General features: G+C 38.8%; 1 protein-coding gene across 2 annotated transcripts; it reads left to right on the top strand.

Moving 5' to 3' along the window:
- Nucleotides 1–1460: 1460 nt before the first annotated feature.
- alpl (alkaline phosphatase, biomineralization associated) lies at nucleotides 1461–25578 on the top strand. Of its 2 annotated transcripts, none has more exons than XM_058373860.1 (12): nucleotides 1461–1591; nucleotides 13730–13872; nucleotides 15300–15416; nucleotides 16812–16927; nucleotides 17764–17938; nucleotides 19892–20067; nucleotides 20258–20398; nucleotides 20721–20790; nucleotides 20883–21017; nucleotides 21900–22091; nucleotides 22188–22307; nucleotides 22566–25578. In XM_058373860.1, the coding sequence occupies exons 2-12, from the start codon at nucleotides 13785–13787 to the stop codon at nucleotides 22826–22828; spliced, it is 1593 nt and encodes a 530-aa protein (XP_058229843.1). In that variant the 5' UTR covers nucleotides 1461–1591; nucleotides 13730–13784; the 3' UTR covers nucleotides 22829–25578. The 2 variants fall into 2 exon arrangements, with proteins under 2 accessions (XP_058229843.1, XP_058229842.1); XM_058373859.1 differs by lacking the exon at nucleotides 1461–1591 and adding an exon at nucleotides 1880–2014.
- Nucleotides 25579–25798: the final 220 nt, after the last annotated feature.

Raw genomic sequence — 25798 nt, 5'->3', positions numbered from 1 at the left:
GCTTAATTCAAAAATCTAATTAGATTCGTGTATTTCAACGCTGAAATACTCAAGGGTTGTGGTTTTGTGCTTCCAGCAAAAGGAGATTAGATTAGTTAAATTAGACCGTTTGTCATTTCATGACTTTTTTAGGTTCTTGCTGATGAGTGCTTTGTTTTTAAGTGCACAGCGACATCTAGTGGCTTTATTTGATCGAACCTATTAAAGCGAAGAGATCATGGAAACTGATAAACGCCTCTATAAACACAACGAGTTGGAACAGTGAGGGTGAACAAGTGTGAACTCGTATGAAAGCTAAATGGAGAGGAAAATCACAGTATGAGTTTACAGTGTTTATCGCCCCCGCCTCCTGAAATAATAGCGTGGGATCTTCTAGTGCACCTACACCTACTTTTCATTGTATTAGGATCACCTGCACATTTTTATATTTTATTATCCAGTCAGCCAATCATGTGGCAGCAGCACCATGTAAAAATCATGCAGATACAGGTGAAGAGTTTCAGTTAATGTTCACATTAAACATCAAAATGAAGAAAAATGGGACATCAATGCCTTTAACATGCTTGTTGGTGCCAAAAGAGTTTGTGGTTTGTGTATTTCAGAAACTACTGATCTGCTGGGATTTTCACACATCTAGAGTTTACACAAAATGGTTTAAAAAAACATTGCATGAGAGACAGTTCTGTGGTTGGAATGCCTTGTTGATAAGAGAGGTCAGAGGACAATGGACAGATTGGTTTAAGCTGCCAGAAATTATATGGTTGCTCATGCTTTACAAGTGTGGGGAGAAGAAAAGCATCTCACCATGCAGAAAACGTTGTTCTTTGAGGTGGAAGACACACTGGGTTCCACTCATGTCAGCCAAGAACATGAATCTGAAGCAATCATAGGCACAGACTTAACTCAGCTAGACATTTAAACATTAGGGAAAAAGCACCTTGATTTTTACAGTGCTCATCTGTCTATTTTGGGGGAGTCTGTGACCATGATGTACCTCAAGTTTGAGATGCTTTTCTGTTCAACATGGTTGTAAAGAGTGCTTATTTGAGTTTTTAGATTTCCTGTCAGCTCAAAGTCTTACTTTCCCTGATCCTGATCTCCCACTCCTCGACAAGGGATTTCAGCCTGCAGACCACCAGCACACAGAATTACATTCTTTTTTTTTTTTCTTTTACATTTTGCAGGAAATTTTTTTGAAAATTGCAGGAGATTCTGAAATACTCGAAGCAGCTCATTTGCTACGAACACCCATGTCTCAATCATAATCACAGAGGTCACATTTTTCATGTTTGATGTGTATAATTAACTGAAGCTCTTGACCTGTATCTGCACCGTGCAGCTGCTACACAACTGGCTGATCAGATAACATGAATTTGCAGATGTGCAGGGCTAAGTGGATTTTGAGTGAAAAGCAGGAGGTGCTCTGCTCAGCAGTAGGAGGAGCTCGCGCTTCAGATGCGCCCTCATTATGCATAGCGGATTTTGTTTATGCGCGCGCTTCACCCGGCGTTATAACAGCATTCACACGCCACTGGCTAAAACGCACAATCACCAACCGCACGAAAAGCGGGATAACAAGGACCTTGCGAAGGTAGGTGTTCATCAATTCAAACTCACTTTCAGATAATCTCGCTGTGTTTTTTTTTTTGGTCTCTTATCCCTGCACTACATTCCTGGAGATACACGAGGTTAATTGTGCAGACTTCATGCCACGAGAAGTTCATCTCTGATTGGACATTTTGTGCAAGACATTTGCTCCGCGGTGGGAATCGTTTTATGGGAATAGGTGGTCATTTTAACGAACTTCAATTAGTCTTTCAGGAAATGGGTTATTTTCACTGGAAATTACTTCCGATGCTGTCTGAAATGCTAATCACCCCCTTTCTAAACCTTTTGGCTGCACATAGTAGGTCTAAGCCACAAACAGCTCTTTGATTGCCGACAATTCAGGATGTTACAAATCGTTACACAAGCGCCACTTTAGTAGCCTGTAGCACGATCGGACGCAGAAACGGTAACTGTGTTTGCTTCTTATCCTTTTCTTCTCAGTGTATGTGAATGCAATCAGATTTTTAACTCTCTACACTTTATTTTATTCGCCTTCTCTGGGGTGGTATCAAAAATGTAGGCAACTATGGTAATGTGTGCCTTTCAAACGTATTCAATTTTAGCTCATACTTTAAAGATGCATTCTATGCACAGTTAATATATACACAATAAATGTGCCCTTTTTTTTTCCTGATAATGTATGCACGTGCATTTCTTTTCTTTTCTTTTTTTTAAAGCCACCTGGTAAACGCGTGCACACATCCTTCAAAATCATTCAAATGTAACTGCATCCTTTCCCCCCTGTCTTTAGGCTTCCTTTTGGACATTCCTCACGAGGTGCTCACACATGTGCAAGCCTGTTGAACTTTATTAGTGCCAAATGCCGATGAATAAAAAATAATAATGTGATAAAAGAAGGAAAAAAAAGAAGGACGAGGTCGGGTAGGAACTTGCAGGAAGGAAGGAGAATGAGAATGGGAACATGGTAATTGAAAGAGACTGGACAATACACCAGATTTATCTTAGGAAGACCGAATGCTAGAAACTACTAGAAACAGAATGAAACCATGATCAAACTTAACTTAGCCTTGAAAACTAAACCAAATGAGAATGCAACGAAAACACATGAGAAACTGAGAAAGTGAGGAAAACAAAGCAATAACAGTTAATCATAAAATAATTCCAATTGTAACCAGGCATCAGATGTGAGGATCAGCACTGAATAAAGCTAACATGAAATTTATCTACAGAGATAAATATCAAAGGCTTAAACTATACCTACAGGCTATGGCATGAATGTGGAATGTGGCATAAGCACAAGAGCATGGATAAAAGCAAGACTTAATGAGAGCCCAGGGGCAAGGTGTTTATATACACAATACTTTATATCCCTGGGATTGTATGCAGCTTAGAAATAAACAAAGGAGGAGCACTAGGTATGAACTGCTAGGGGATGGAGATTTTACATATTGATAAGCATCTACCTTTTTACCTGACGTTGCTAATGAATAATCATCTACTTTTGTAAGCTTTTCATCTGTTTAAACACTGCATGAACTTTGTGCTTTGACCTTCAGTACTTCGTAAATGTAATAGTTATTGGTTGATGGACATATGTACACTGTAGTTTGCGTTTAATAACAAAAAAATTTTCTACCCCTTGATTTTTTTTTTCTCTAATTTTGTGACTTAAACACAAATGTTGGTGTTGTCATAATGTATTTTAGGATGTTTGTGTTAATTTGCATACTTTCTATATATGATTTCTGGAGAGTATCAAGGCCGTTTTCATATTATAGGTTTTGCATCCTTAATATATTATAGTCCTGCCATAGTAAGTATATTGCAAGCACATCCTGTACCTAACAAAGGTAAGATTATTCGATTAGGGCTTTTCTTTGAGTAATATATGAAGGTTAACATGAAAAAAAGAGGGAAAAAATAATATTAATATTATTAGTAATAACAATACGTGTCCTGTGATTACCCAAAGTTAGTGTGATATAAATCAATTGCATGGTATTTGATAAGGCGTTCCAGAAATCGCACAATGTTCCTTTGTGTTAGGCATGTCGGTGCTTTGTTAGAGGTAGTGCTATGTGAGAATCACGTTTTAAGACAGATGAGCTAATACGAATGCTTTAATCATATTAACTCTAATCCTCCCTTGTAGTCATCCTTCTACGTCTGCGCCTACATAAAGGCACTGGAATAGGTTTGCAGCCTGAATGGAGTGGATCTACTCTAGAACCCAAGGAACATATAGATTGTATACAAAACTCATTGCTTTGTGATTAACCTGTCAGCTGATACCATGAATCAAGAAGACGTTTGGTTTGTGGTGACTGCCTTTTTCTCAGGAGGGCTCTTTCTCTGTGTGTTTGCACTCCTCTGCTTCTTCACATGCCGACTAGCATCCAGAGTGATTCCTCTTGGAACACCACTGCGTTTCTGAACGTGAACTGGGTAAATTTAGTCCTAGAGCATTACATTTATTTTACATGTTCTCTAGAATCAGTATCTTCCACCTCATGGGTTGATGTTTTGTGCATGCTGGTGTTTGAGAGAAGCTGGTTTGGTGAATATGTACAGGATGCTCATGTAGACTGTCAGTCAAAGCTTTAAGAACGTGTTAAATTTCTTTTGTTTTGTTATTTTTGTTTTTATTTTATATACTTTGTTTTCTTTTAATCACAAAACAAAGTGGTATATAAAATGAATTAAATATTATATTTAGATTATCACAATAATCAAGTGTTCATCTAGCCTTCAACAAATTAAGTTTTTTTTCTTTCCTTTAAGCTCCAAGAACTAATTTGTTTTAGTTATGTAAGTACATGGCTGTTAGTTTTAATTAATTACCGAATGTGAGGTAATGAATATGGTTTAATAAGTAATAAGCTAGAGACAGTGGTAGGGTTGGAATAAATGTTGTCACACATCTTGGCACACTCATAGTATAATAGCACATTCAGTTCCCTCACTCATTGGCTATATGAACTGAACTTGGCTGATCCTGTGCAGTTTGTACATTTCGTGACTTCATTTGGACCATTCAGTTCATCATCCTGCTGATGGATAATCCTCTGGGCAGCCGTTATATGGAATCAAGAGGCATTCCGTCCACATGAGGGAAAGAAAACTGGAAAGTAGCTCGTCACCCTCAAGCAAGTTACCCAGAGCATGGCCTAGTATACTCTCCACTTCTATAAGTAAGCAACAGGAAGTGGCTTAAACAAACCTGCTCAAGGTTGTTTACTACCAAGGGTTGAATGAGGATCTGATCACTGAATTAATTTGCCTTGATGATTAGTTCACTCTTCATTCTCTGAGTCTGAGTCATTCTGAGTCATCGCCCTGATGGGTAAATACTGAGCTATAACGTCAGTCAGCACTCCAGTTCTGGAGATCCAGAAAACACAGCCCAAGTCAGACAGATGAAGCTCAACTTTGTGGCATTTGGATAGAAGAGAGACTGTGCTTCTACTGTGGACCAATCAGGGACGGATGCATCACTCAAAACACAGAACCTCTCACCCTTCATGTCAGTGCCCTTCAACAGGAAAGCATACCTCTTAGCAAATGCACAACCACAAAATTCCCTCTTGCACTGGGGTTCCCTTGGATGCACAAACATCAAAAAAAAAAATCTCCTAAAATCTCATGGAAGGAATGTTAGATCACGCCTTGATCATGCAAATTGTTTACATCTGACCTATGTTGGACTTTCAACCACCTCTATCAAAAGGCCTGTAAACACAACCCTGGTTATCATACCCCTGGAGGACTAAGAATGTTGTGAAGTGTTCAGTAAAACCAAGGCAATGGTCTCCTTCTCCATCGTCCCTATGACCACTAGCTGTTAGCAGAAGCTACACCCCCATGCAACTGCATCTATCTGTTCAGGAGACACAAGCTTTGGAAGAATACATCGAATAAGCTCTAAAACAGGGGTACATTTTTTCCTCCATTTGACATGCCTCTGCTGGATTCTTCTTTGTGGAGAAAGTCTCTGTCCATACACTATTGGGGTTTGAATCCCGTCAGAGTCAAGTACCACTTTCCTCTAACATTGATCCCTGCAGCACTATAGCAACTCTGGGAAGCCATGCAAAGCATTTACAATCTAGTACGTATCAAAGAGGAGTGGAAGACTGTGTTTAGCACCACCTCTGGCCACTTCAAATATTGTGTGCTGCCATTTGGGCTATCTTCAGCAGCCACAGTCTCAATGACTGATGAACGACGTGCTGAGACAATTGCTGGGGATTTATGTCATCACTTACATCAACAACAACCTGATATACTTTCCTGAGGAGACCACCCAAGTTCAGCATATTAAAAGGGTATTAACACAACTACTCAAGCACTAGCTTTACATAAAAATGGAGAAATGTAAATTTCATGTGAATTTCAACACAATAGTACCAGAGGGGATGCTCATGGACCAACACAAAGATTCTTAAGTAAAGAAATGGCCTGTACCAACTAGTGTTACAGTGGCCTTAAAAAACAGCGATTTTTGGGGCTTGCCAGTTTCATACAGGATTTCAGCAGCATTGCAGCCCCACTGACTGCCTTGTTAAATGAAACACCATGGCCAATTGCTTTTGAATTACTAAAGAATGACTTCACCACGACACCAAACACTCTGACCCCATGAAGCCATTCACAGTCAAGCCATTAACACATCTGAAAAGGGGGCCATATTTTCACAAACAAAAACGGTTAAAAAACCCAATCTCCATCCAGCGGCCTTCTTGAAGAAGTTATCAGTGGCTGAGAGGTATTACAAAATTTTGGAAAAAACTTAAACTTACATCAGGCATGCTGGACACTGTTTTTCTCCAGCTTTAAGTTCACTGGACATGAACATGAAAGCTTGTCTCGTACCTGGCACCCCCCTCTGAAATAGCAGAGAAATACTTAATCTTATAGATAGAACTGTACCGCAAACTACACTTCCTAGTACACAGCGTGCCCTACAGAAATGGTTAATCAGGACCACAATGCCCATAAACTCTTTCACATTCATGCTCACCCGATTATTACCCACACACACACACCTGGACTCAATTACATCATGGCACACTCAGTATAAAAAGACATTCATTTTTCTCATTACACTCAGTGTTTACTCTCAGTGTCTGTCTTTACCAGTCGATACCAAGTTGTTGTTTATTGTGTGCTCTCCTGCTTTTTACTTTAGTCTGTTTAGATTTTCTTGATTTTGCTTTGAACCTGTTCATGCTGTTTGTACATTGCCTGATCTGTGCCTGTTTATCTCCTACGTCTTTGGATCACATCTTTGTTTTGATTTCTACATTCGAAAAAAGCATTACGTACCTGCACTTGTGTCCATGGCTGAATGCTGACAATAAATATATGTTGTGTACAAATAGTGCCTGATAAAGAACTAGGTTTTAATCAAGATAATATTCAATCAATCAATACATACATACACACGTACATACATTTCTCAATCCACAATAATTGTAAACAATTTTCAAACAACAGATACTGATATTTGAAAACCTGAGCTTATCATGAATATTACATGTAGTGCTTCTCCACCGAAGAGAGAGAGAGAGAGAGAGAGAGAGAGAGAGAGAAGGCAAATAGTGTCCACTTAATCAGCTTTGTCATCCTTATTAACCTTCTCAGAGAATTGGCACTCAAACTCATTAAAGTGACCTTTACTGATGGGCCTTTCCGTAAAATGGTTCTCTCTCACTTTTATGAAGATGAAATGTTAACTGGGCTCTGACTAAATTTCTGACAGAGAAAAATTTTTGAGGGATAAGACCTTCTCAAGCGGTATAGATTCCGTCTCCTACACTTTCAAAGATTATGATAGAATCTTGGTGCATTATGCAACAAATTATGCATTCATTGGAAAATATAAAAAAGAAACATCCCTTACCGGTGTACCTAAGCTATTATTAAGCCATTGTTCTCTTGTGTAACGATCGGATGAAACAACAAATTGCAAACAAAACTAGATGTTGTGTATTTGGTCCTTGATTATTTTGTCTTTATATACCCTGTTGTGTTTTAGTCTGATTGCAAACTCTTGTCGATTTTATTCATGCATTTCTAAGAGTTGTTGTCATAGAGGCTAGTTTCATAATTCTGTTTCTAGTATTTCCTAGTTTTGACTGAATATTGATTATACTTCTCTGATGCTGACTGCCTGTGATTTGACCTGCACCCTGAGTTAAGATGATTAATACTAGGGTTCACATAAACTACTGTTAAGTCCACATGTGCTTTGCTTTATTCCAGGTGTTCTATGTCTATGTCGGTGGTGGAGTGGATGTTTCCTTTTTTTTTCAAGGCCCACCCTCTACTATGTCACATTTCCGCTCACGGCTATTATGACGATCACTGTATGCTCCGCCTTTTCCCCCATGCTATTGGCTAGATGGGTCTTTCTGGCGGACATTCAAACCTTGTCAACCTACTGTCCGGAAGTGGCTGCCTTTTCTGTTTCTGCACTATTGTGAACCGTGACTTGTGTGTGGTTTTCTTCTGTCTACGATCCTCTGCTTGTTTTAGACTTTGTTGAATCCTAGCCCTTTGTGTTTGACTGCACTGTTTATATATACTCTCTCTGTAAATATTACACACCAATATCCACTTCTGTAAATAGCATCCTGTTCAGTGGTTAGTAGAAAGTCGGCACCATTTACGTTAATTACGTTGACTTCGTCGATTCGTCCTGATTTTTACCCAGCATGTTTCTCTGGCAGTTTTGTTTTTGTGGTGAGGGAGAAAAGTGTGTATTTAGGTTATAAAAGATGGCTACAAAGTTTGTTCTAGACCAGTTTATTTGTCCCACATTAGAGCAGTTGGAGTCTGCAAGGTTGATTTATTAACCCTTTTTTAAACTTTTACAGCATATCGGTTCCACGGAGCACCAGTAAGTGTGGCATTAATGCACTGCTATACACGGAGCACATTAACCAGCAAATCCTCCTTGAGCCTACCGAGGCAGGTGTTGGATCAGACTCACATGGTTCAGAGGATCTTGCTGCAGCGGAGGCTAGGTGCAAATCCGAGGACCCAACATCCCAACATGCATAGATCACGTGGTAGTAGGTTCACTACTGGAGAACCCATGCTCACGCTCCATCTGAAACAACTTGAGTTAAGTCGCCAACAGTATCAGTCTCAACTACTGCATTTCCAAACAATGGAGCTTGAGACAAAGAAGGAGATCAAGCTAAAGGAGCTGGAGTTAAAATTTGCGCTTGGGGAGAGGCCAGCACCTGGTTTGAATGTACCTCCAGCGCCTGCGTCTTCTGCACCTGCGCTGCCTGTGCCTGTCCATTAGTTATCGTCATTGCTAGAGCTTGCACACAGAGGAACCTTGTCTGTAAATCCTGCTGGCTTTGATGATAGTAAGCATATTGCTTTAGTTTCTATGTGTAGGGAGAGTGAGGGGGACACTTTCCTTGTTTTTGAGTGCATTCTTAGAGACACTTTAGCTGCTCAGTCATTTTTTTTCGAGGCTGTCCTACCCCTATCTGACAGATCTAGTTGTGGTAAAAATGTTCTGGGTATTGAACCTGGTATAGTCAAGACCCCTTTGCATAAAGTTTATCTTTTCTGGTTTTGTTAAGGTTGTAGTCCATGTTTAGTTTTTGTGCTCAGTATTTTGCTTATTTTGGTCAATTATTTAGCTTGTGGAAAAGTTTTCTACTGGCCTGTAGTAAGAGACAAACCAGATTTGACTGAAAGGGATGAGTTATCATATGAATTCCCCTCTGTTTTTAGTTCATGTGTCGTAACATGTGCCTACGCTTACAGAATGATAGGTGCTGATGATCTTTTAGACTCTTTTATGTGTAATGAAAATCCTGTGTGTGAAACAGACAGTCCAGCAGAATTAGTTTTTGGCCACTCTGTTTGTGGTCCTTTAAATGTGTTACAAGAGTTCCTGTCAAAGCTCTCTGAAACTTCCAGCTAGGAGTGTCCTAGATTATGTCAGTGCCTTTCTGAGCATGGACATATGAATTAGCCAAACATTATCTGGCTTTCTCACAGTCCTGTATGAAGATGCTGTTTGTTAGGAAATTGGTGGTACATGCATTCTAAGCAGGTGATTAGGTTTTGGTTTTCAAGTAAAGTCAAGAAGCTTTTATTGTCATTTCAACCATATATAGCTGACATAGTACATAGTGAAATGTAACAGCATTTCATACCATGAAACATGGTTTTATTACTGTTACCAGGCTCAGTTCTCTAGGTTAGGTTCTCTGGCCCCATGTCATTGAGTCTTAGTTAAGTGACAAAGACTGTTGTAAAAACCTCTAAAAGGGGAAAACAAAAGTCTTGTGTATGCCATGTGAAATGGATGGGCTCAACCTAGATTGTGCTTGTTTTCTGCCAAATTTAGAATGGTTGTTAAATATTCAGGACAAACATGCTCATTTATCATAGCTGGTCCAAGAGAGTGTGATGGGTCTTATTCCTTCATGTACTACAGACTTTAGGCATGTACCTGTTAAACAAAATGCTTACAAAGTTAATCACACAAAGCGTGCCATTATGAAAGCAGAAACAGATTATTTGATCTTGCTTTGCCTAGGCTGCAGTCCTTGTTGTTCACCCTGCCTACTAGTTCCAAAGATTGATAAAATCGGTTCTGCACAGATTATCGAAAAGTTAATGCTCTAACTAAAGCAGACTCTTTCCCCCTACGCATGATGGAAGGTTTTATTGATCGGATAGGCAGTGCTAAATTCGTAACAAAACTGGATCTAGGGTCCAGTCCACTGCTATAAGGGTTATTGGCAGGTTCCACTCACTCCACATGCATCTGAAATTTCTGCTTTCAGTACATCAGATTTCTCCAGTATACAGTCATGGCTTTTGGTCTAAAAAATGCCCCAGCTACATTTCAGTGACTATGTTTCAGATCCTAGATAATGTGGATAATTATGAATTGCCTACTTTGATGATGCAGTTGTTTTTACAGATACATGAGATAGCCATGTTTGCACTTGTGAGCAAACAAAGTGTTTGCTTACCTCCAGGCAGCTTTACTCATACTGAGCCTGGCAAAATGTGTTTGGTCAAACCACATTGACCTACCTAGGTTAACAGGTGGGACAAGGTGCCGTTTGCCCTCTGGAGGCTAAAGACTGAGTCTATTACCTCCTTTTCTGCACCTAAGACTACATAGGAGCTTAGGCGATATCTGGGAATGGCTGGGCATTATAGGAGTTTTTGTAAAAACGTTTGTGTTGCCTTTTACAAATCACTGTAACTCCTTTTGTGAGGTCTTCTAGCTAAAGCTGCATTTGAGTCTGTAAAATTGCTTTTATTTAGTGCTCCTGTTCTTGTTGCTCCTGATTTCAAGAAACCCTTCAAACTGGTACTGTTGCCATCCTAATTCAATAAATACATTCATAGCATAGATCATCCTTTTAGCTTCTTCTCTCATAAGATTAACCGTTATTAACTACAGCACTATTGAGAAGGAAGCCCTTGTCCTTTTGCTTGCTCTTCAATAATTTGAAGTTTATTTTGGTTCCAGCTCTAATCCCATTACTGTTTTTACAGACCACAGTCTGCTAGTGTTTTCAGTATGTCCAACAGTAACCAATGGCTTTTGCAGTGGTCCTTAATTCTCAAAGTTTTAATTTCGATATTTAGCCTAAGGGTGGCACGGTGGCTTAGTGGTTAGCACGTTCGCCTCACGTGTCCTGGGTTCGAGTCTCGCTCCTGCACACCGTGTGTGTGGAGTTTGCATGTTCTCCCTGTGCTTGGTGGGTTTCCTCCCACAGTCCAAAGACATAGGGATAGGGATAAACATTAGGGCTAATGGGATTCAGGTGACACACCAGAATTGAGAACAATGAGAAGGGCGTAGCACAAAAGAGACACAAAGAAGCAGGCTTCCAAGGTTCACCTGCCAGTGCCCTCTCTGGGCCTGGCAGGGAACTGTCCAGCTTAGACTGACATAAGCACAGATAAGGAACCTTTCCGCCATTAGTTATAGAGAAGCAGAAATGTACAGTAGCTATAGCAAAGTGAAAAATATTTTTTCCCCCCTCTCATTTCAATGTGTGGCTCTTTACAGCTTTTTTCTAATCAGAAATTAACAGTGTTTTCAAAGATATGTTTAAAAAGTCTGACTAGATGTATCTACCTAATTCAGTGTTGCGTCACAGGCAGCATACATCAGATTTCCCAAAAATCCAGTATAGTTTGGGTGGTCTGGTTGGCAGACTGAACATGAATAAAATTTGCCTGGCTGAAAAGCTATTGTACTGAAGGGGAGAGGACATGGCTCATGATTTTTACCTATAAATTGGCAAACCCTGGAGTTGAGTGTCAACAGAAAACATGAATTTAGTGGTCTCTTTGGTCAAAGAATTACAAGGTTAAGGATTGAGTGAGATTTATCAATTAACTGCATAAATGTTAGGCTAAGGATTGAGTTAGATTTATCAATTAACTGCATAAATATCTGTGGAAAGTCTGTGCAAGTTCAGTAAAATAAGTGTGTATGTGTCTGAGAGAGAGAGAGAGAGAGAGAGAGAGAGAGAGAAATGTTCCGTTAATGAGCTTTGTCGTTTTCATTACTTTTCCCAGCAGTGGCACTCAATCTCATTATATTTGACCTTGACTAAAGAGTCTTTCTACAAAAGGGCATCGTTTCACTTTTCACATCAATTTTCTTGTCAATTTTTGAAAAAGACTTCATTTTGAAATGATACAAAATTCTGCTTCCTCAGGCTGTATAATTTCCTCCTTACTAGAGATATTTATTAAACAATAAAGCATCCAAGCTGTATATGATTGTGTGTTGATCAGAAAAAGGATGTCAGCAAATCATGTAGTCCTATTAGTCTCTTCCTTTTATTCAGTCAAAGAGCCTGTAATGAGGTTTTATTTCAAGCATCGTTTTCCAGACCTTAAGTGTAACTCTTGTCTTAAGAGCTGCTCAGAAAGTGCAGGAGAACTACGTATACAGTGTGTAATTTGAACAAATCTGATTTATGTCTGACATATGTCTTGAGTGCATTATTTTTTTATTTTTTTTGCATGATATTAACTTGAGAGAGTAGCACTAATAAGTCCAGCACCAATGACTGACAGTTATAATCACAATATGTCATGCTGAAATATATGTTTTTGGGAATTGCCCAGAAGATATTATAACCAATATTACATACGTAAATATGATAATACAGGGTGGGGCGCAAAAACTTCCCTTTTTTGAAAGAAAAATTGTGGCTGATGAACAAAATTTATTTTTTGATAATGAAAGAACATAATTTCAAATTTCAAATGATGCTGTTTTAAACAAAACATCTTGAAGGTGGTGATCACCGTTCTCTATGCACTGATGCAACCAATTTCTGACGTTTCCCTCTACACGTTCCAACATGTTTGAGGGCAATGTTCCCTGGACGGCTCATCTCGATTAGAGGTGACGCCCTGTGATTTTTTTTATGGGGATACCTCAAGGCCACAAACCTGCTTCAGCTGAAGTATGTTATTCGGCAGGAAATAGCCCAAATTCCGGTGGACATGTTGGAACGTGTAGAGGGAAACGTCTAATATGTTTATAGAAAATAATAATATATTGGATATATTTAGTGTATCATCGTTAGGCTTTGATTCTGGAAGTGTAACAGTGTCTTTTGCTTTTATGTATCATGTAACATTGTCTTTTGCTTTTATTTATCGCTTTACTTTTGAGTACATTTCTTAATTATTTGGTGTTGTTTTCTGACATAACTCACACTTTTTTAATAAAGGTAAAATAACCGTAGGTTAATTTTGTGCCTTGCTTCATTATGAGGTCTGCTTGAACTAGTATGCAAATTATAAACTCGTTTTTCTCCTCCTTCAAAACTTCACTGTGACAATTTTCACATTTCATTTTCCACATTTTCCAGTCCAAGCTCCAGGTTTTTTGGGAGTTTACTGTCTTCTTGACCTTTAATTAAACAAGAGAACTATTACAATAAAGATCGATATCATGGCTCTTTTCAGGAGAGAGATTTTGAAACCTTTTCAGTGACATTTAGAATATTCATATGGTTTTATTAACTAATTATTACTTTTTATATAAATGTACACCAGCAGGCTATAGGATATTACTTAAGTGAGAGGATGTTAGCATATATTTAAATCTTTTATATATATATTTTTTTTTTAGGAGAAGACTTGAAAACCTTTGTTCTGGGCTGTGAAATGCAACAGACACCTAGGAAATGATGCACAAAGAGAACACGATTAAGGCTGTCACACTCATCTTGCACTGCCTGCTCTGGCAGGCCCAGGGGAAGCCTCTGTTTCCTGGTAAGCAACAATATTTTTTAATACTTGCTTTAATGTGTGCAGAGTTTAGTCCGTTTGAATTGATCACTGGCGCAGGTTGTTTCAGTAGGTGAGAACACAGCAGTCACACTCAGGTGTAGATCAAAATGAATCGTCTGAGCGAGGTGGTTTCGGTCCTGTTCCAGGTAATCTCTAGAGTAGTTTGTTTGCAATGAGAAAGTGATTTGATCCTGAATCAAACGTGCAAGAAGTGAACTAGATGTATTGTGTATTTGGTTTGTGGGCTGCATTTCTGAGCCAAAGGACAGAGCTGTAGTGCTACATAAACTAGTTATATATATATAACTATCATAATAAGCCATTTATTGAGCTCAGTGTTTGGAGACCTACATGTCTCTCTGTTGTTTTGCTTTTCGTTTATTTAACAATTGGTTTCCAGTTTGAAACCAACCCAAATAAAATAGCAAACAAGTATTACATTTCGCATATCCCCTTGGTGCTTGTTTAAACTGTCAAGTACACAGCCATTGCACTCTGATGAGGACCAAAATCAACTACCCGAAGAATGTCTGAATGCCCAATGTCTTGGCCCGGTATCAAACCAACTAGTGCAAAAATGGGAAGCTGCTAAACTGAGACACTATAATGCACTGTATTCTGGACATTTGGACCGATAACAAAACGAAAAAAATACATAATGGATATGACGAGAAACCATTTCAGACTTGTTATTTTATAATCAATTAGCTCTGTTCTCTGTGCTTACAGTAGATGAGTTTTGTTATATTAGCACATAGCACATAGTTTTGTTAAAATGTTTTCCATCACCCTATTTCTGACCAATTAAACCCTTTCAGCTAATGTTTTTTTTCCTTTTTGGTTTATTTATTTATGTAAAATGTGATATCAATCAAAAACGAGTAACAAACCAAAAGTATCAGTTCAAATCAAGATTTCATTGTCTTTAAAGAAAATTGGAATTTTGACATCAGGTTATAAAATTATTGTTGTAAATAAGAATTTGCTTGCTTTGCATCACTCCAAACAAGTGAATGGACTCAGCTGTCTAAGGCCACCTTACTTCACATTATGAATAACAACACAAACTTTTACCCTGCCATCCTGTGCTGATTTATGTTTACGCATGTTATTCACTGATAAGAGGCTTAAGTCCCCTGCAACAGGCAAAGAGATTATTATTCCTGCTGCCATGTCATTTGCCTACTGGGTTCTCCAGTGATACCGGACTTCAGTGGTTATGTCATGTCTTGTCTTGAAAAACGGTATAGGTGACAGAATGATTTATTTTTAAAATTACATTTTGTTTGGAGACAGAATGTTTGTATGTACTTTGTGGGTACATTGTGATTATGATTTCCTTGCTGAAATATAAGGCATCTTGTTCAGTTTTTTTTGCACATTGTGATGTGTTTATTAATGCTCTGCAGAACAGGAGAAGGATCCTGAATATTGGAACTCATGGGCACAGCATACTCTGGCAAAGGCTCTGGAGCAAGAGCATAACACAAACATTGCCAAGAATCTTATTCTTTTCCTGGGAGATGGTAAGTGGAATTAGTGGCAATGTAAATCAACTTGTGATACTGTGTTTTGCATTATTTATGAAAAACTACTAGGAATGGGGAGCACAGTAGCTCACTGGTTAGTATGTTTGCCTCACACCTCTATGTTCTATGGTTTGAGGGTTCGACTCCCTGTCTTCAACCTTGCTTGATCTCCCTGTGCATGTTTCATCCAGATTCTCTATTTCTTCCCCGAGTCTGAAGACATGCATAGTAGCCTAATTGGCAAGTATAAATAGTGTGTAGTGTGTGAATGAGTGTGTACGAGTGTGTGTACGATTTTACCCTGCAATAAGCTGGTAAAATATTCAAGATGTCCCCTGCTCTGTGGCTTGAGATAACCTGGGAGAGAGCCTCCAGTTTTCTGCGACCCTGGATGCATGGACTATTGTCAGATTGCATTGTGTTTTCTAATATTTCCCATTAATCTAAAAATTATCTGTAATATTAAATTCTTTAGGTGGCACGGTGGCTTAGTGGTTAGCATGTTCGCCTCACACCTCCAGCGTCCTTGGCTTGAGTCTCGCTCCTGCTCAATGTGTGTGTGAAGTTTGCATGTTCTCCCTCGTGCTTGGTGGGCTTCCTCTGGGTGCTCCAGTTTCCTTCCACAGTCAAAAGACATGCTTCTAGGCTGATTGGAGTCTCTAAATTGCCCATAGTGTGTAAGGCAATGAATGTGTGTGCCCTGTGTTGGGTTTGACACTCTGTCCAGGGTTTATCCTGCCATAACGCCTGAGATCTCTGTGGATAGATCGGATAAGCAGACAATTAAATTAAATTCTTTATTTTATATGGCCTCCAGTTGTCTTGTTAGGCCACGTAGAAAATTGTGTGCAAATGAATTTTGAGATGTGTTTCTATTTCTCAAACAAGAATAATGGTGAATCTCTTTTACATATCACTTCAGAAAGTGTGTGGGTTAATTTATTATTATTTATGAATCTTGTATGCTTGTGTGACTGAAAGTAAAAAATTGCACAGAATATATAAATTCATCTTCAGAATAATACTTTTTCATTTTGGATCTCTTGAAATGCTGGATAATAGCCCCGTTTTAATGTAAGATGGACAAGAAAACACAAATAAAAGTATATTTCAGTATGACTCATGTAAAAGCAGTCTGAAACACTGCTACATCTACACAAAACGTAAAACTCCGAATTTGAGTCATTTGTTGAAGCTAAGATACTTTAGCTACTCTAATTTATTGTGGTTCCAAAATAGACATAGTTCAGTGGTTTATAGTTGCAAGGATGTAGAATTCCATCCCTTAGACAACTTCAGTAACACATAAGCATCTCTGTTTTTTGTGCTATTATAAACATTATCCAGATACAGTGAGTCATAGTGAAAACTAATGCTCTAAACTATGTCTAGGTATGGGTGTACCTACAGTGACAGCAGCGAGGATCTTGAAGGGACAGCTGAGTGGCCACAGTGGAGAGGAGGGGCAGCTAGAGATGGACAGATTCCCCTATGTGGCACTCTCGAAGGTTTGGCACCACACTACTTTATCCCATCATTAGGAGCACGTTTGTGCTCCTAATCCATGCTGTGACATAATGGTCCTTGTTGGCCACTGAGTGTCCACTGATGTCTGAATGAACATGAGGTAATGTCCTTGTTGCTAAAATAGAGCAGATGAAAACAACTAGAAAGCAGAGTGAGGATGTATTTTTTCAGAAATCCCAAACACACAGGGTCATTATGAAGTCTGACTGTTAATCAGTATGTCTGACCTGCCTGGGTATATAATAAGGATGTGTACAAACCATATATTTTTCAGTCATAGATTGTCAGCCTGGAGCACTTAGACTAAGGTGTAAAAGTGTATATACAAGCATTTTTTACAGTGTAACTCAAATCCTTAACTGCTGAGACAATACTTCCCTCAACTAGCTTACATTGTTTGAACCACCAAAGTTTTTCTAGCATATGAACATAGTTGCTGAACTAAAAGGCCAGTAATAGTCCTTTAGTTGCAGATGACAATACAAACTCCCATTAAATGTTAAACATCCCACTATGCATTGGGTTTTATGGTGGTTTACCATGAAAACAATATCCTGCTCTTATCCTGCTCTCCCATTTACAGACTAATTTGAGTATTTTTCAGTATTTTGCTCTATACAGCAATTTTAGTGTATATAACACAACAATGAGATCTTATTCGAGAAATATTAAAGGATTTTTTTAATACCTGATTGAATACATTTGTATCTATTATTATTATTACATCTGGATCTGAACCTTAATACCAACTTGCTCTGGTAGCCCAACATTCAAGCTTTATTATTCCACAAACATTCAAACCAGCTTCTTTCTGTAGACCTACAACACAGACGCTCAGGTGGCAGACAGTGCTGGCACGGCCACAGCATACCTGTGTGGGGTGAAGGCCAACGAGGGTACAGTGGGTGTGAGTGCAGCGGCTGTGAGGGGCCTCTGTAACACAACGCGGGGCAACGAGGTCACTTCCATCCTTAAATGGGCCAAAGACGCAGGTGTGTGCCAGTGAAAAATTCAACACTTTTCTGAAAGCAAACACAAGGAGTTGAAAGATGAATGTGCTGTAGCAGCTCATAACCATAGATTTTGGTTTAACAGGAAAAACATGTCATGGCTTTAAACAAAATGAAGTTGAGAGGTTTTCACACTTGTTATAACTCAATTGAATAGCTGACAACATTCACTCATTCAGCATCAGCTCATTTTGTGTGGTTTTATATGTACATTTGTTCAGCTGTACAGTAATCCCCCTCTATATCGCGGTTCATATATCGCAGTCCTGGTATATAGCGAATTTTTTATTTGGAACATAACAATTTTTTTTGCAGATTATAGTGAATTGTTTTTATGTTAAAATAAGGTAATTTGTTAATAAAAAATATAATTATTAATTACAAAATATAAACATTTTTTATTTTATTATTTTTTACGGTTTTTCTGCAAGCCCTATTTTATCGCCCAAACACTCTGAGGCTTCTGGCAAGGAACATACATACATACATACAGTACTCACTATAAATGTGATATTTCTACGAATTTACCCAAAATTCATCTCGCTATATGCTTGCAAATGTTTTCTGTGTGTGTTTAAAGAGTGTGGGAGGGTCATTTACAGCTTAAACAATAAAAAAAGCATTTGGGGGTGGTGTCCATGTAGCGCAGATTTTCGTGGTTTTGGAATGTAACCCCCGCGATAAACAGGGGATTACTGTACTTTGTTCATCCATGAACCACAAAAAAGACGTATAACTAGTCGAAAAATGGGCCACTGGAAAAGAGAGATATCTGTTTCCTTTTCTTTAGCCTTTACACATGAAACAAGTATACGTACCTGTATTTCTGATATACAGACACTGTCCACTTTATAATCCCCCTTTCCCTCTTCTGGTCTCTGCAGTATACAGTATCTTACAATATGAATGTTTCTATACATAATTTGCAATTATAGTTTGCCTTTTTAAATTTCTAAAGAAAGAAATTCTTTATATTCAATTCATATATTTGCTGCAAACAAAATTTTTGCTATAAAATCTTAAAATTCAAATCCAGATATATAAGTATCACAGTTATGCACAAATCATATTGCTAGACTATTAAATTAACCTATATTGCCAAAACTTTTGTGACACCTCTCCAAATCATTGAATTCAGGGGTTGGGCTCGGCCCCTTAGTTCCAGTGAAAGGAACTCTTAATGCTTCAGCATACCAAGACATTTTGGACAGTTTGGACAAATCCAAACTTTGCGGGAACAGTTTGGGGGTGGCCCCTTCCTGTACCAACATGACTGCACACCAGTGCACATTGCAAGGTTTATCAAGACATGGATGCACAAGTTTGGTGTGGAGGGTCTTGACTCAACCCAACAGAACACCTTGGATGAAAACACCTTTGCCATATCTGCCTTTACATGCACAAAAATTTAATATGGAGTTTGCCCACCCTTTGCAGGTATAACAGCTTCAACTCTTCTGGGAAGGTGTTCAACAAGGTTTAGGAGTGTGTTTATGGGAATTTTTGACCATTCCACTAGAAGTGCTTCTGTGAGGTCAGGCACTGATATTGGACGAGAAGGTCTGGCTCACAGTCTCTGCACTAATTCATGCAGGTGTTCTATTGGGTTGAGGTCAGGACTCGTCAAAGTTCCTTCACACCAAACTCATTCATCCATGTCTTTATGGACCTTGATTTGTGAACTGGTATGCAGTCATGTTGAATTCAATGCATTGATACAGCCTAGTTAGATAGACAACTACTATATATTAGTAAAATATATGACTTCACAACAGTCAAGCAAATATTGTTTAAAGTAGTGGTAAGGAGTAATTTAAACTTCATGAGGATTTCAATCATTAGTATCAACAAAAAATGTGTCTGTTTTTAATAAATGTCAAACCCAAAACAGACCCTGTGGTCATACTTTTACACTCGGTTGTTTGTACTCATCAGGAAAATCTGTGGGCATCGTAACAACAACACGAATAAACCATGCCACCCCGAGTGCAGCGTATGCCCATTGTGTGGACCGTGACTGGTATTCAGATGGAGAAATGCCTGTTGAGGCAGTGCAGGAGGGCTGTAAGGACATTGCCAGACAGCTCATGGAGAACATTCCCAATATTAATGTAAGCCTATGCACTCTTTTTATTTCACTTGATAAATGGCTGTAAGGAGTATGGAGTATATTTGGAAGGCAAAACCATTCCATATATACTCCAAAAAGGTATATTCAGAATGGTAGATAGTTTCAAGATAGCTTCCTTTCTAGTTTTTGCCGTTTAGTTTTTGATCCTTGCCTTGGGTGTGGGTGAACAGGTAATCATGGGTGGTGGCCGAAAGTACATGCTTCCTAAAAACATGTCGGATGTGGAATACCCCAGTGAGAAGAAACACAGTGGGACACGCAAAGATGGCCGGAATCTGATCCAGGAATGGATTGACAGAATGAAAGACAAGGTGAGAGCGACATTTAAAAAAAATGTTTTTTAATGTTTTTCGATTATATTCTTCTATTAAAACATATTTCTGCATTTCATTTTCTTTTACCTTTGCTGATGCGTTGCAAGATATTTTCACTCTTTGTACTAGTCATGGTTCACTGACTGTCTGGTATGTGATCTGAAGAGCTTTGGTTCTGTCGAGCTGTCTTGTTAGTATGATCACGTGAACAGTACATCTTTCAGAGGAATTACAACAGCGATTTAGCCACAGATCCCTCATAAGAAGGAGGTTTATTCTACATGTAACATAAAAGGAAATAACTTTTTTTGTTTCACAGAGGGGTTACTATGTTTGGAACAAAGGGGATCTCCTTTCAGTAAATCCCTCTTCTGCTGACTATCTACTGGGTGAGTTTTTCACTTGCATGCTTTATCCAGAGTCTTTAACAATGCTGAGGTGTTAAAAATGTTTCTTTTTTTCTCTCGTACCATTGGTCTAGGGCTGTTTGAGCCAGGAGACTTGCCTTATGAACTGGAGAGGAACAAGAGCACTGATCCTTCCCTTACCGAGATGGTGGATGTGGCTATAAAGATTCTCAGGAAAAACCCTAAGGGCTATTATTTGCTAGTAGAAGGTGAGACAATCATGGATCTTCAAGTCACCTCACTGGTTTCACAATGTTTATATTTAGAGCAGGTTATTCTATATACTATATATGGTATAGTATATCCTGGTATACGCATATAGTATACCAGGAGATGTCAAATGGCAGAATGTGCTCTGCAAAATATGTCAGCTGACTGAAATGAATACTGTAGTAGAGATGATAAATAAATGAAAATACTGAGGTTCAGCAACTCAAATTGTCTAAACATGAATCAGCATAGCTTCTGTAGAAGATCACATACATTTAGACCTGTGTAAATTACTTAAAGACTAGCTACAGAGTTAGAAAGAGGAGTATCTTGACAGAATTTCAAAGAGTTTTTTATTTGATTGAACCTTTTTTGCTTTGCTTATTCAGCTCCATTCACCACTGCTCCACCAAAGGGCTTCACCCCTCTAAAATGACAAAAAGAAAGGTGATGAAAAAGCAGAATGCTTAAAAATGAAAGAACAAAGAAATATGTTTATTTTCTCTGCATCGAATTCTCATCTGTTCAGATGTCACCGCTATTGAAGCCCCACCACAAAAATAAACTTAACCACTTGAATGGTTTAGTGTATAAGCATTAAAAAACATTCATGATTAAGCATTTTAAGCTAACTGCTGTCACCAATCATTTGGTCTCTTATCTAGTGATTGTCTATTGTCTATATAATGTAGTAACTGAAACCTATTTAAATAAATAAATACAGCCTGTGCATGTTCTTATGAATATTATGTGATTTTCATTGGTTACAGCATATTTGTTTGGCCATTTTATCCTGTGGGTTTACACTTGACACAATTCTTATGCAATAGACTGGATATAGTGCTAATGCTATAGTGATGTAACTTCTCTGGCCCTTGCAGGCGGGCGAATTGATCATGGACACCATGAGGGCAAAGCAAAACAGGCCCTGCATGAAGCCGTAGAAATGGACCATGCCATTGGTCGAGCTGATCTCCTCAGCAGCATCCATGACACCCTGACTGTTATTACTGCTGATCACTCACATGTGTTCAACTTTGGAGGATACACGCCAAGAGGAAACTCCATCTTCGGTTAGTGTTTGATTAGGATTAAGTATTCATTCTTGTTTTTAGTGTCATTCAGACTTCCAACACTCAGTGTGTGTGTGTGTGTGTGTGTGTGTGCAGGACTGGCACCTATGGTGAGTGATGTTGATCAAAAGCCCTTCACAGCCATTTTGTATGGGAATGGGCCCGGGTTCAAGCTCATTAACGGCTCCAGGGTCAACGTCTCCACTGTGGATTATCGTAAGTCATTCAAATGGTCTGCTAAATGCTTGAACCCTTTTAAAGTGATAGTAGAAGAACCTTTTTATAATTCATGTCAGAACTCTTTATATTGTTCATCAGTTGGAAGACACATAGGAAATATAAAACTCTGCAATGATGCTTGACATAAACTTTCTTTCTTTCTCTTTGTCGTTGTGCACTATTTTAATATGATATTAAACCTTTAAATTGGATATTATGCACCAATATCCTACTTTGCTTCTTTCATTCTCTCAGAGGAAAACAACTATCAAGCCCAGGCAGCTGTTCCGCTACGCATGGAAACACACGGAGGTGAAGATGTTGCCATTTTCTCCAAAGGGCCCATGGCACACTTGCTTCATGGAGTGCAAGAACAGAACTACATCCCCCATGTCATGGCATATGCAGCCTGCATTGGCCAGAACAAAGACCACTGCTCCTCAGGCAGCAGCTCAGCTCCTTCAGCCACAACAGTCCCTCTAGCTCTACTAATTGTAATCTCTTGGCTATTGTGCTGAAACCTTTGCTTCTGCCAACATATTTTCAGACTTACTCATAGACTTTATTATCTAAGATCCTGTAATGTACTGATGGATTTTATATATATATATATATATATATATATATATATACACTATATTGCCAAAAGTATTCGCTCACCTGCCTTGACTCGCATATGAACTTAAGTGACATCCCATTCCTAATCCATAGGGTTCAATATGACGTCGGTCCACCCTTTGCAGCTATAACAGCTTCAACTCTTCCGGGAAGGCTGTCCACAAGGTTTAGGAGTGTGTTTATGGGAATTTTTGACCATTCTTCCAGAAGCGCATTTGTGAGGTCACACACTGATGTTGGACGAGAAGGCCTGGCTCTCAGTCTCCGCTCTAATTCATCCCAAAGGTGTTCTATCGGGTTGAGGTCAGGACTCTGTGCAGGCCAGTCAAGTTCATCCACACCAGACTCTGTCATCCATGTCTTTATGGACCTTGCTTTGTGCACTGGTGCACAGTCATGTTGGAAGAGGAAGGGGCCAGCTCCAAACTGTTCCCACAAAGTTGGGAGCATGGAATTGTCCAAAATGTCTTGGTATGCTGAAGCATTCAGAGTTCCTTTCACTGGAACTAAGGGGCCAAGCCCAGCTCCTGAAAAACAACCCCACACCATAATCCCCCCTACACCAAACTTTACACTTGGCACAATGCAGTCAGACAAGTACCGTTCTCCTGGCAACCGCAAACCCAGACTCGTCCATCAGATTGCCAGATGGAGAAGCGCGATTCGTCACTCCAGAGAACGCGTCTCCACTGCTCTAGAGTCCAGTGGCGGCGTGCTTTACACCACTGCATCCGACGCTTTGCATTGCACTTGGTGATGTATGGCTTGGATGCAGCTGCTCAGCCATGGAAACCCATTCCATGAAGCTCTCTGCGCACTGTTCTTGAGCTAATCTGAAGGCCACATGAAGTTTGGAGGTCTGTAGCAATTGACTCTGCAGGAAGTTGGCGACCTCTTCGCACTATGCGCCTCAGCATCCGCTGACCCCGCTCCGTCAGTATACGTGGCCTACCACTTCGTGGCTGAGTTGCTGTCGTTCCCAAACACTTCCACGTTCTTATAATACAGCTGACAGTTGACTGTGGAATATTTAGGAGCGAGGAAATTTCACGACTGGATTTGTTGCACAGGTGGCATCCTATCACAGTTCCACGCTGGAATTCACTGAGCTCCTGAGAGCGACCCATTCTTTCACAAATGTTTGTAAAAACAGTCTGCATGCCTAGGTGCTTGATTTTATACACCTGTGGCCATGGAAGTGATTGGAACAACTGATTCTGATTATTTGGATGGGTGAGCGAATACTTTTGGCAATATAGTGTAATATATATATATATTTTTTAAAAAGTGTCCATTTTTAAAGGAACTTTCTACCACCTTTTACACTTTTAGATCACTGCTTATACACTTTTAAGAGAATAAAACAAATAGCAAAGTGATAAAAAGATGAAGGAAGGGCCTAAAGGGACATTAAGGCTGATAACATGAACATGAACATTTTTTCTCTTTACTTCTTCTTTGGTAGCTTACAAATTGGCTTAATGCATTGTCAAATCCTAGGAAAAAAGCTGTAGGTACTTATCAATTCTACATAGACTGATTGTTAAAGATAATGTTAATTATTTGTTATTAGGATTATAAAATTCTACCAAGACTATGATGGAGCTATGCTGCCCTGTTTGTAGGCAATAATCTCAGATATGAACTCTCATTATCCTCCGTATGACCTTAGTAGCATAGGATTGGTTCACCATGATTTTATAGCCTTCACATTTGCTAAATATTTCTCTTAGTTTTCATATAAGACGTCTCGCAGCTGAAGCACTTACACTGATACTTGTCAGATTGTTATTTTTTCCCATTGCATCTCAAATTTCATTCATAGATTCTAAAATGTTTAGTTGTTATGACAGTATGAAGATTACATCTGAAATCTGATTTGGTCAGTCATTGCTCACTAAAAATATTCTTCTTGATGTAATACTTTAATGATTTTCAGTGTGCATTCATACGTTTTCTTATGGCGCGCTTGTGTTTGGCTAGTCAGTGCCTGGTGTCGGCTGTGCTGGTGGTAGAAATGATCAAACACACAGAATGAAGAGTGTGCTGGTGTGTCTTGAAGAAGAGAAGTTTTTGAATCCACCCTGTATTCTCATAAAATGTCAAAAATCTTTGGAAAAATTAAGAAATATTATTGTTACTTTATTCTGTTACTGATAATGTGCATTTATTCATGTACCATATATACCATTACACACATAAACATTTGATGCCCATATAAATATTTTTAAACATTTTTTTTAGGTGGCCTAAGATATTTGCGCAATACTGTATATGTATTGTATACTCTTCATGAGTAGAATGAAATATTGCAGACAAAGTTCTTTGATTAGATTAGATTTGTTTTTTAATAACAGCTGTAACTTCTTTCTCATCTATTCAAAATATTGTCTTTGGCCAGTCTCTTTTCCCAGTAACTTGAGCTAACCTGTGACGATCTCCTAACCAGTGATATGTTGATAGAGGGAATTCTGTAAATGTATTCTTTATTACAACAATAAGTATAACTTAACAATCACAATGCATATTTGTCACAAACATGAAGATACTGGTTTGTTTGTGAAGTGATATGAGAACTGTTCAAGCAAATGAAGGCAGATTGGGCCTAAAATGTTTCACTACAACTTGTGTCTGTGTCGTTTTATTATCACTCACAATCTGAATCAAGACTGTACATGGACAGGAGAACAGTGAGCACATAGTTTAATTCCAGGGCAAAAAGCCAGAATAAGAGAAATGAAAGAAAGCATGGAATAATGTTCTGCATTGTTATGCCTGATTTAGTGTCAGTGTTGGAACCTTTATGCACTTTTAGTATAGATATTTCCTTCAGGATAGAAGAACATGATGAAAAAAAAAACCCCACTAGC

The sequence above is a fragment of the Hemibagrus wyckioides genome, linkage group LG21 (genome assembly GCF_019097595.1).
Source record: "Hemibagrus wyckioides isolate EC202008001 linkage group LG21, SWU_Hwy_1.0, whole genome shotgun sequence".
Classification (NCBI taxonomy): domain Eukaryota; kingdom Metazoa; phylum Chordata; class Actinopteri; order Siluriformes; family Bagridae; genus Hemibagrus; species Hemibagrus wyckioides.
This window is presented reverse-complemented; position numbering and strand designations above follow the sequence as displayed.